General features: G+C 58.4%; 2 protein-coding genes across 9 annotated transcripts in view; both read left to right on the top strand.

Moving 5' to 3' along the window:
- The window catches only part of LOC115276801, a 3,254-nt gene extending 2,386 nt beyond the window's left edge, over positions 1–868 (top strand). The window contains exon 2 of the mRNA XM_029920914.1: positions 1–868. Within this exon, the coding sequence (XP_029776774.1) occupies positions 1–210 (210 nt within the window). The 3' untranslated portion in view covers positions 211–868.
- The window catches only part of SYK (spleen associated tyrosine kinase), a 73,352-nt gene that overhangs the window by 24,987 nt on the left and 36,753 nt on the right, over positions 1–11,612 (top strand). For 7 of the 8 annotated variants that reach the window (XR_003902093.1, XR_003902094.1, XM_029920906.1 and 4 more), the window contains exons 2-3: positions 3,075–3,534; positions 5,633–5,793. Coding sequence is in view for 6 of the 8 variants with exons in the window: in XM_029920906.1 (XP_029776766.1) it covers positions 3,118–3,534; positions 5,633–5,793 (578 nt within the window). In the remaining 2 variants the exon portion in view is untranslated. Of the gene's footprint in view, positions 1–1,602; positions 1,772–3,074; positions 3,535–5,632; positions 5,794–11,612 lie in introns of those variants that run through there. The other variant, XM_029920905.1, reaches the window with a different exon arrangement.

The raw sequence follows: 11,612 nt of genomic DNA, 5'->3' as shown, positions 1-11,612 counted from the left end.
CTGTGCAGAGGACCATGGGGGATTGTCACATGTGCAGAGGATCATGGAGGGATTGTCACGTGTGCAGAGGATCATGGAGGGATTGTCACCTGTGCAGAGGATCATGGGGGATTGTCACCTGTGCAGAGGACCATGGGGGGATTGTCACCTGTGCAGAGGACTGTGGGGGGATTGTCACCTGTGCAGAGGATCACAGGGTGTGGGAATTAATCAGCAAAGGGGGAAATGCTGCCTCAGGCATCACAAAATATGATTTTGTCATAAAACATGTTTCTACTACAAAACACACATTGACCCTGTGTCACAAAAGGCCCCAAGGAGCCAATGACGCCGTGGTTTTGACAGGCTCCCTGGATAATACCGGCACTGGCTGCAGATGCGCGCCGGCCAGGGTCCGGGGGACTTTGGGGGCTATGGTGTGTGGGGTCTAAAGGCCCCCTTTGTTTCTCAATTTTGAGCTTTTGAATAAAGTCGTTTTGCACGTGTAGAAAAAGAACTTGGAACGTTGAACTGGACAAAAGTCAGGCAGCATTTCTAGGCACTGTTGAGAAGACTCTCCTGGGAGGCGTTGAGCATTTTGAGCTGCAGTCTCTCCGTGGGGTCGGCGGGTGCTGGGCGACGGTGGGAGTGGGGTGCATCAAGGGCACACGGAGGGGAGGGTGCACAGCGGGGAGCCACTGCGGGTCCCTGGCTCAGCGCAGGAGCGCCTCTGATGGGGGCTGGTGCACAGGCGCAGCCCTTGGGGTTTGCCAAGGTGACCCAGAGCTGGTATCCGAAAAGCAGGGCGGCGAACGGCGGTGTGGCCATGAGCTCGTGGGCGCGTGGCTGGAACAAGGCAGCCTGTGCTGTGCGGAGGGGAGGGGAGAGCAGGGCGGGGGGTTTGGTGGGGGCGCAGGGACTGGGCATCACGGATGTTCATTCCGCAAACGAAATAGCTCACGAGCGTGTCCTAAGCTGTTCCTGCAGGAGCCATCTCTTGTTGGAACCCGCCCCCCCCACCAGCCAAATGCATCTACCCTGAGGTCCTGGGGCAGTGTCCCTGTGGCACATCACACCCTCAGGGTGGAGGCGGGAGGATGCAGGAGGTAGGGGTGAGGGCTGCTAACGCAGAGCACAGTCAGGCCTTCAGACCTCCCCTCTCTGCCCCTGCTGGGAGACGAATGTGCAGGAGGCTCCCACTGGGACGGGCACCAGGACGGGCCAGCGGGTGTCTTGTTCTGATTCCTTCAGTGCTGCCAGAGAGCCAGCACTCACATCCACAGTGACAGAATGACAGATTTCGAAAATGGTAGTTATGTTGCTGGGATTTAGGTAATTTACAAAGTATTGTTCACGTTTAAAATACGGAGCTCAGTCGGGTAAGCTCCGGCTTTAGCTCAGGTCATGATTTCTTGGTTCATGAGTTCAAGCCCTGCATCGGGGTCCGTGCCAATGGCTCGGAGCCAGGAGCCTCTCTCTCCCTCTCTCTGTCCCTCTCCCACTTTGCTCTGTCTCTCTTAAAAATGAGGAAGAGAAAAAGTTGCTTCCAAAAGACGCATCTTCCCCGAGAGGTGTTTCTCGTCCATGGCCTCCTTAGACTTAGGGGCAGCTGTGAGCTGCACGTAACCAGGCAGACTTCGGATGAAGAAGAACTAATCGTTGATAATCTGGTGCTGAAGAGGAAGCTGGAAGACTGTTTATATCCTTAAATTATCACAAAACTGATGTCTTTTCGGAGGTTCACTCAGGAGATTTGGCAACATTGCCTGGAGAAAATGGTCACCTCTGTCAGGCAGGTCTTCTTTTTATTTATTTTTTTTAAGTTTATTTTGCGGGGAGGGGCAGAGAGAGGGGGAGAGAGGATCCCAGCGAGCTCTGCGCTGTCAGCACGGAGCTTGACAAGGGGCTTGAACCCACAGACCAGGAGATCATGACCTGAGCCGAAACTGAGTCAGGTGCGCAGCCGGCGGGGCCACCAGGCACCCGGGCCCTGTTCTGTTTCATCGCTGCTCGTAGAAGCCACGTGGTGGAGAAGCCCCCTCACGTCGTGTGCGTGGGACCACGTGCGGCTGAGTGTAACTCGCACGGGCATGCGCAGACGGGGTCACCGAGATGACTCCCCATGGCTGACGGCCCTTTTGGTTAAAATGCACGCTTCTTTGGGTACAAACCCTTCTCACCTCCAAGCAAAAGTGCGGGAAGACCCCCATGTTAAAACTGCGTCCACTACCCTTCCCTCCCAGGGAAGCTTCTTTGTGACAGATGTCCTCTTCAGATGCAGACCTCGCACTGTTTCCTTTGTGTCAGCCATGCAGATGGCGCACGATGGGTGCCTGGATGTGGCCTGGAGAAGGACCGGAGGGAGGGGACAGCGTGGCCTCCGTGGCCAGGGGCGCGAACAGGTTGTCTGTCTTCATGCCTCAGGGCAGCGGCTTGCTGGCCCTCCCCCTGCCCAGGCCGAAGGCACATGGACTGCGGTGCCTGCTGTCTCTGTCTCACGCGCTGTGCGTGCCTGCTGTGACGTGGCCAGGACTTGAGCTGTCTGGGGTCTGTCTGCCGGACCAGGCGCAGTAGCCCCAGTGTCCAGGTGCTAAGCTGTTCAGGAATGTCTTCACGTGACACTGGCCAGCACTGCGTGCCCATCACCACTGTCCCCATCTCCAGAGTGTGCCGGGGTCACTGCACAGGACTCTGGTTAGCACTGCGTGTCCATCACACTGTCCCCTTCTCCAGAGTGTGCCAGGCCAGGTTCTCTGAGACTCTGTCCTGTGCACCTGCCGGCCGTTGGGCCAGCGCCTAAGCCATCTTGTGATGGGATATCTCTGTTTAGTGTGTCTCTTAGGATTCTCTGTCCCGACCTGAAAAAGAAGTTACTTGGGTCACGTTTGTCCCATGCTCTGTTTTGGGGCTCAGCACGGAGAGGGCATGTCTGGACGTTGATTCCGTGGGAAGGATGGGAAGGAGGAGCCCAGGCCCCAGGAGGGAAGGGCTTTCCGCCCTGTTGGGAGGACCGGGCTCGGGTTTCAGAAGGTCTGTGCTCCAGCAACCGCCCCTGCCACTCGAGTCCTGACCAGTGTCCCATCTTTCCTTGCCAGGAGGACCCCTGGGCGCCCTCGGCCGTGACGGGGAGGCGCAGGCATGGCGGGCGGTGTGGTGGCCGACACCGCCAACCACCTGCCCTTCTTCTTCGGCAACATCACGCGGGAGGAGGCGGAGGACTACCTGGTGCAGGGCGGCATGAGCGACGGGCTGTACCTGCTGCGCCAGAGCCGCAACTACCTGGGCGGCTTCGCGCTCTCGGTGGCGCACGGGCGGAAGGCGCACCACTACACCATCGAGCGCGAGCTCAACGGCACGTACGCCATCGCGGGCGGCCGGGCGCACGGCAGCCCTGCCGAGCTGTGCCACTACCACTCCCAGGAGTCCGACGGCCTCGTCTGCCTCCTCACCAAGCCCTTCAACCGGCCGCCCGGCGTGCAGCCCAAGACCGGCCCGTTCGAGGACCTGAAGGAGAGCCTCATCCGGGAGTACGTGAAGCAGACCTGGAACCTGCAGGTGAGCCCCCCAGCCCCCCAGCCCCTCGCAGCCTGGCCGCAGGGCACAGGTGAGCCGCCGCCCCGCTGCCTGGCCGCAGGGCACAGGTGAGTCCCCCCCCTGCCTGGCCACAGGGCACAGGTGAGCACCTCCCCCGCCCCTGCCTGGCCGCAGGGCATAGCTCCCCCCTCGTAGGGCACCCTGCCTACCTCCCACGGGGCCCCTCCAGACGGGCATCACAGGCGTGAGCCATGTGCTTGTACCTGACAGGGCCATTCTGCACACACCGATGGGCTCTTGATTCTATAGCTTTGTGAGATCTGTCGCAGAACGTTCTGGATGAGCAGACACAGAGCTGGAGCAGCCGGTGGCCCCTGACGGTGCCTCCCACAGCCCTAGTGACATGTCCATAATCTGCCCATAAGGTCCCCCTGCCCATCTTTCTCAGCTCCTGGGCGGGTGGCCCTGAGCACGTTTGTGTGGCCGCAGGGAAGGGTACATGTGTTTAATTCGTATATAGTGACAAACTGTCATCTGGAAAGTCCCCAGGGGCTGTGACAGCTCAGTCCCCACCTCACTGTTGACAGCACTTGATGTCAGGAGCCTGCAGGCTGGTTGACGGCCTCCTGTTTGGGCCCGTGTGCTGGGCCCTTTGTCCTGCCTTCCCTGGATATACCTGTCCTGCGTTGGCCGTCCGCCCCGACCACGCGGGTGTGTGACGGCACAGGCTCTCTGAGGGTCCTGGACGGGGACTGCTTCCTGCCCTGGGATACAGTCTGCACTGAAGTCACCGGGCAGCCGGGGGCAGTACTCCTTGCTCAGTCATCATCAGCACAGGTTGGACCGGCCCCAGACCTTCTGTTTTACCTCTTTTTCTTTTTTAAGTCAGATCCAGCAGACTTGTAGAGTGGTAATTTATGCACAGTAAAATGAAACTTTTCCGATGCACAGTTCTGTGATGTTTGTTCAACACGCAGCTCCGTGTGGGTCCCACCCCAGTCAGGATTTGCTGCCCCCCCCCAGCAGCCCCCACCTGTCATCTGCCCCTCCACTGTAGCTTTTCCAGAATATCACGTGTGAAGGGACTCACGCAGCCAGTACCCTTCCGGGCGGCCTCCTTCCTGCGCTCAGACCTCGGCTGGCTGGGTCGGGATGCCGCTGGGGCCGCAGCGTGTCACTCACAGCTTCTGTCCCTCCGGCCATCCGTGCAGTGTGACAGACTTTGCATCCCCCACGCCTGCCCATCTTCCCTCCTCCCGTCAGCCCCTGGTTTTGGTTCATTATGTATTTTTTTAATGTTTATTTGTTTTTGAGAGAGAGAAGGTGAGCAAGAAAGGGGCAGAGAGAGGGGGAGACACAGAATCCGAAGCAGCTCCAGGCTCCAAGCTGTCAGCACAGAGCCCGATGCAGGGCTCGAACTCACGAAATGCAGGATCATGACCTGAGCTCAAGTCAGACGCTTAACCCACTGAGCCGCCCAGGTGCCTCTGGGTTCATTATATTTTTAGTTTTTACCTCTCCTGGTCCTCTTTCTAGCTTGCAGTAATCCACACTGGGGTCTTCGTTTATGGCTGCGGAGACTACCTCTCTCTGTGTCCCTCCCCCGCCGAGCACTGTGGGGAAGGGAACTCACCCAGCTGTCGGCCCCTCCCATGTTTGTGTTCCACACTGTCACGTCCATGTTGTCACGGTCACGTCCTTCAGGCCCTGCGGCCATGCGTCCTGCACGTACAGTCAGGAGAGAGAGAGCCCGAGGAGGCGGCGGGGGGGGGGGGGGGGGGGCAGGCGGGAAAACCATGTCTCCCTCGAGGCTTGCGCCCCGGGCCTGCGTGGGGAAGGGCCCCCAGGTTAGGGCTGGGCTGCGGTCCACAGAGAACACCTGTTCCCTGCACCTCACGGAGGATGCCGACGGTTTACGAAGCCCCATCCTACTTTTAAAGGCTGGGCTCCGAAGTCTATGTTGTTACTTACGTACTTGAAGGTACTTAAATCCTCCATAAGGACTTCCTGGTTTTCTTTGGTGAACGCGTGAACTCCCACGTCAGGACTTAAGACGGGCTAGCAGCGATTCCTGCGTCTTCTCGCTTTTCACTCGCACCTCTCCGCCCGCTCCCCGCAGGGCCAGGCTCTGGAGCAGGCCATTATCAGCCAGAAGCCGCAGCTGGAGAAGCTGATCGCCACCACGGCCCACGAGAGAATGCCCTGGTTCCACGGCAAACTCTCACGGGCTGAATCTGAGCAGGTCGTCCTGATTGGGTCCAAGACAAACGGAAAATTTTTGTAAGTATGGTGTCACCTGTCACCTCCTGCTGCCGGGCCCACGTGGGCAAGTGGGAAAACTCAACCTCCTGTTCCTGGGGCGCCCGTGGCCCTGGGGAAGGCTCACGTGCTGTCACGGGGCAGCACGCAGGGGACCCGCTGGAAGGACGCTCCGGTCACAGATGTCACACGTACCCTAGCATTTGTCACCACGTCCGAGCCCAGAGTGAACACTCTTCTCGGGCATGGGGGGGGGGGGGCATGAAGGTCAAAGAAATGTTCCTCAGCCACACAGATTGCTCTCCTGGGAAGACGGGGCGCGGGGCGATGCCCGTGGCTCTCGGTCCGACACAGAAACCCCGCGTGTTGTCCCTCGGCCCCCCGACGTCTCACACTTCTCCCTTTACTGGGAACTGACTGCCGTCCCCGAGGCAGAGAATGGAAGAGAATTTGCAGGGAGTTTGAACAGTTTCCTGCAGAAGGTTACGGACTCAGAGATGCGGTGTGCATCCCGCACTCTGGTCATTGTTACCCGTAGTGACCGATGGGCCTCCACACTCGGGATCCTGTGGACGCAGGCCACCTGGGGCGGGGTCGGCATCAAGGACAGCACTGAGCTGCGTCCAGGGGGTGTCAGCCTTATTCCCACAGGAGCTGTGGCTGGGGGCACGGTCACCTGTTTGTCACTGCTCAGCCACCCTCCAGCGAGGCTGACCGCGTGCCCCAGGGACAGGCACCCAGTCTCACCTCGGACACTTACAGATGGCACTTAGCCCCGTGGTCAGGCAGGCGCGGTCACGCCAGGTGACTTAAACTGCCCCTGGAACTCAGAGGGCTTTCGCTGTGCGTCCGTCTATGAAAAGAATTTCAATCAGATATCACCATAATGTCTTTTATTTGAAAAATTACCTTAAACACAAAACTCTTCTTTTAAACGTGATTCTGCAGACGAGCAGGACAGCTCAGGCCGGCCCGCGGCGCGTGCCCGAACGGTGACTCAGTGCACGCCGTGGCAGCGTCGTGTGCGGGAGATATTTTCTCCTTGTGCGGCACCTATCAGCTCATTTCCCCCCGAGGCTTGGACTTTTACCATCTTCTTTGGAATCATTTCCAGCACAAACGTCACGGGGCTGCGTGAGGTCGGCCCCAAGAGAGTTTGAAGAGAGAGTGAGGCTTCGCTCTGCGCGGGCCCAGCACCCGACCCCAGGCTCGCTGGGGAGCGGCTGTGGTCAGAGACGTCGCCCTGCCCCCCTCAGAGGAGGGGACCCGCCTGGGACAGCCGAGGGCTCTCAGCCGTCCCTTCCTTCCCCAGGAGTCTTCCCCTGCCTCGTCCAGGATTTCCCGTAGAGCGTCTTTCCTGGTGCTTCCCAGTCACTTCAGTTGACTTACCTGTCCGTGAACGTGCATTCACTAGAATCCATAGCTGTGGAGGCACTGAATGCCGGCACCATTCTGCCCGTTAGGGATGGAGGTGGAGGTACACCGCCGTCTGCCTCCTGAGCCTGCATCGCAGTGGGAGAAGCAGGTAGCGAAGGAATAGGAGCCGAGGCACAGGTGTGTGTGCAGAAGAAAGCGGGGAAGCACCCAGGTGGGGGCCCGGGAGGGGGTGTGGTGTGAGCTGCAGGGCCAGACCCAGACTGGGGGGATGCTTGTCCTGGGGTCTCCGGCACATGTGTCCGTGATGCAGAAAGGCAGGATTTCAGCATGGATGTGGCCGCGGGAGGGGCTGTACTTGGCGAGCCAGCCTCACGGCCATCAGCCTTCTGTTCCCCCGCTGTCTACAGTTCCTTGTCCGGCCGCGTCTTGCCGCAGTGCCATCCCCACGTGGGGCTGGTCTTCTTGCTCTGCGTTGCTGAGGTCCCACACTGGTCTGTTCCCAGCGCTTCTGGGACGCGGTCCAGCTCCCGTCGGCAGCCTACCGTGGGCTTCTCACACCGCCAGCCCCTCCCAGGAGGCTCTCATGTCCAGAAACAGAACCTAATTTTTGTGGCTCTTAGTAGTCGGCATCATGAATTTGATTTAAGATGCGTTAATGCGTGTCCGTGTGCTGTGCGTCATGTCTAGCGCTTTGTCGAAGGGTGATAAATACCGATCTTCCTCCGCTGATGAGGGGGTTATGTCAGGATAAACCCTTCGTAGGTGGAAAATACCATAAGTCGAAATGCACCGAGGGTGCCTGGGTGGCTCAGTTGGTTGAGCATCCAACTTCGGCTCAGGTCATGATCTCACATTTGTGGGTTCAAGCCCTGTGTCAGGGTCTGTGCTGACAGCTCGGAGCCTGGAGCCTGTCTTCAGATCCTGTGTCTCCCTCTGTCTGACCCTCCCAATTGCGTTGTCTCTGTCTCTTAAACATAAAAAGCATTAAAAAAAAAAAAAAACCAAACGCCATCGCCGGGCCTCGCCCATCACGGGTGCGCCCACCGCACTTAACCCCCGAGTGCACATGGGCTGAGTCACCGGCCAAAGCCGATCTGACCCGTCCAGTGCTGGCGGTCTCACGTGCTTTCTGGAACCCGGTGCTGGAAGGGACACGCAGAACTGTTGTCCGTGAACACGTTGTTTGCCCTCTTGTTGGCCTGGGCGCCTGGGCGAGGTCGCCCTCCCGGCATCCCAGAGAGAACCCCAGCCCGGGAAGTGACCCACCTTCAGACCCGAGTGTGGTTTCTACCGAGTTACTGTCTCTCTCTCTCATCTCAAAGCTGAAAACTCACAAGAGGAACCATCTCGAACTGGGGACTGTGCGAACACGCTGATGTGAGTCTTGGACGACCGCAGACAGCAGGGCCCGAGGGGCACCCCTGGGAAATCCCGAATGCTCGCAGTTCCCGCTTAGGTAACGACAGTAAGAGTCAGATGGGGAAGTGAGAGAGTTCACTCTGGAACTTCCGGTTTGCGTTACGGTTCAATGTGGCAAGACCCCACTCCTGGGAAAGGCACGCCCCGTGCCACCGTAGAAAACACGGACGGAGTCGGTGTGTTTCGAAAAGGGCTACGTGAGGTTGTGAATCTTGGCGGTTACAGTTTGAGAGGCAGAGCATGAATCCCAGGGACCCCTAACCACCAAGACGGGCCGTATCCGGGAGCCTGGCCACCTCAGATCCAGTTTTCTCTCCTCACGGATTGCAGTGGGAAGTCCGTTTTCAAGGCCAGAAGAGACCTCACTGCCAATGAGTGTAAATCCTCGGTTTCCAAAGGGGGACTTAGGCCCAAGGGGGTTTGTCCAAGGGGTCGGGCAGGTGGGGGTTGAGGGCAGGGATCCGGGGTCCTGATGGCTCTGGGCTGAGAGAAGCCAGGGACCCCCTACCGGCAGCTCCACCCCACCCCCACTCCCCATGAAGGCATGGCGCTGGAGCGCGTCCACGGGGGTGTCAGCCTTCCCCTGTCCTGCGTCCTGTCCGCACAGCCTTGCCAGGACAGCGTGCGTCTTGAGGGTGTTCTCATGATGGGGCGAGTGCTGGAGGGGAGGCTGGAGTTCCCCATGCGTGCACACATAGGGGCACAGCCAGGGGGGCCCGAAGCCATGGTCCTGCGGTAGGGGTCAGGGCTCTGCCTTCCGGGACACCAGGGACCAGGCTCCCTGCGGGGACAGCCCCTTGGCTCTCTGAGGCCTCACGGGATGACATACTTTGCCGTTTTGAGGAATTAGTCACAGCCTACATGTGCCTGAAAACTGAATTTGTTAGAAAAGGTAAACAAAACTTCCTTTCCAAAAATTGTCTCCCCCTCCCCCAAAGGAAGGACCCACCATCGGTGGGGGCCTAAGCACACACGGCTTGGAGATCTCTCTTCTTTTTATTTTTTTTTTTAAGTTTTAAAAAATGTTTATTTTTGAGAGAGAGGGTGTGAGCAGGGGAAGGGCAGAGAGAGAGGGAGACACAGGGTCCGAAGACAGGCTCAAGGCTCCAAGCTGTCAGCACAGCGCCCGACGCGGGGCTCGAACCCACGCACTGTGAGACTGTGACCTGGGCTGAAGTCGGACGCTCGACCACTGAGCCCCCAGTGCCCCCTTGGGGATGTTTTGTAGTGCCCGTATAACATACTGCCGTTCAAAAATACATAGTCACAAACGGCACATCCGTCGGAGACACTGGGCTGGCTGATTAGGACTGTATTCCCTGGGAATGAGGAGCACGTGTCACTGAGTTTGCCTCTCTGGCCTCAGATTGCTCCGTGACCCAACGGGGAAGGAAACCGGTGTTTGTCCCAGTTGTTAGGAGATGAGCAAGGTACTGTGGGCGGAGTTAAGCCGGGGGTGGCCGGGGGTCCCCGCTCCCTGCAGCCACGGACTGCTTTCTTTCCTCGGTTCTGGAAAACACTCAGCCATTTGTTCCCGAAATACTGCTCTCTTTCCTTCGTACCATCATCCCTTCAGAGGCTGCTGCTGAGCATCTAGGAGACCTTCTCAGTCCTCCTCCGTGTGGGTTCACACATTCGCTCGTCTTTTCTCCACACGCTGGACTGTGTGACGTCTTGTTTGTCATTCCAAGTCCCTAAACGTCACTGCATCTGCATCTAATCTGCTTTTCAGTTGAACCACTGATGCTTTTTTTCACACCAATGACACTTTTTAAAATTTCCAGCAGTTCTGTTCGTCGTGGGGGCGGTTTCTCTAATATCCCTCAGTCTGTGTAGAGTATTTTATTCCTTGGCCATTTTTGTAATTCCATCTATTTTATTCTTTATTCTTTTATTTTTAGGGAGAGAGAGAGAGTGAGGGTGAGGAGGGAGGGAGAGAGAATCTCAAGCAGGGCCCACGCTCCGTGCAGAGCCTGATGTGGGCGCAATCCCTGGGATCGTGACCTGACCTGAAATCTAGAATCAGGCGCTCAACCGACGGAGCCACCCAGGCGCCCGCGATCCCGTCTTCTGTTCCCTCGAAGACTTGATGCGCGGTTAGCTTCCCTTCCAGTGACTGGGGACCCCACCAGGGAAGTCCTCAGGGTTCCAAACCTCCGTCTCCTTCACTCGTTCCCTCCCTGCTGCCCTCCGTCTCCTAACTCATCTTTCCTTATGTCTTCGTGATCTTTGTGAGCTCGTGTTCGGTTGATATGCGCCTGTGGGAACCTGAGCGTCCTATGTCCGGACTGCTGTCTTCCAGAGTCCAGGAGGATTTCTTCTTCAGGCCCTGGCGCCCACGGCTGCCCGGTCTACTCCAGCGCCATGTTGGTATTTGCCCTTACACCAAACTCACATTTCTGTTGTTGCTGTTCCTACATACTGCCCCTTGCCCCTCCCTTCTTGTTATATACTGAAACTTGAAAACAGTGTGGGTTTAGGAAGCCCTTGTCGGTTGATGAGTGAGGTTGTGTGTGGCCCCCCGAGCCCCCCGTGCTGCAGTGACTGTCCAGTGCCGCCGTCAGTGGCCAAGGGACACCATGCCATTTGACGCCTGTGGCTCTGTGGGTCCAGGCCGGCGTCGAGGCACGGCCTGTCGGAAGTAAAAGTTCAAGGGGTTGTGGGCTGTGTCAGTATCAGCCCGTTGATCTGACCAAGGTGCCCATGGAGCTGATGAGGAGCATGACCTAGTTCCACGCGGCAGGAGAGAGATGAGGCCTCAGATGTGGGCCCGTGTTCTGTGCCGGTCCTGTTTTGCACGAAGCGTACGTGTGCCTCTTTTTGCTAGGATGCGAGGCCACAGGGCCCAGAAGGTGCATTTCTGGATGACTTTTGTGGGCCGGGAGGGCACCAGCCCGCACACCCGTGCCTTCTCCTTGCCCGCCCTCCAGCTCTCCTCCTCCTGGATGGCTGGCCAAGGGCTGGCCTGAGGCCCCGCCCAGGGCGCCACCACCCTGGACAGGAGGGGCAGGCCCTCTGGGCGCCCTGCTGGCCTGTCTGTAGCC

Source organism: Suricata suricatta, chromosome 13, assembly GCF_006229205.1.
Source record: "Suricata suricatta isolate VVHF042 chromosome 13, meerkat_22Aug2017_6uvM2_HiC, whole genome shotgun sequence".
In the NCBI taxonomy this organism is placed as follows: Eukaryota; Metazoa; Chordata; class Mammalia; order Carnivora; family Herpestidae; genus Suricata; species Suricata suricatta.
This window is presented reverse-complemented; position numbering and strand designations above follow the sequence as displayed.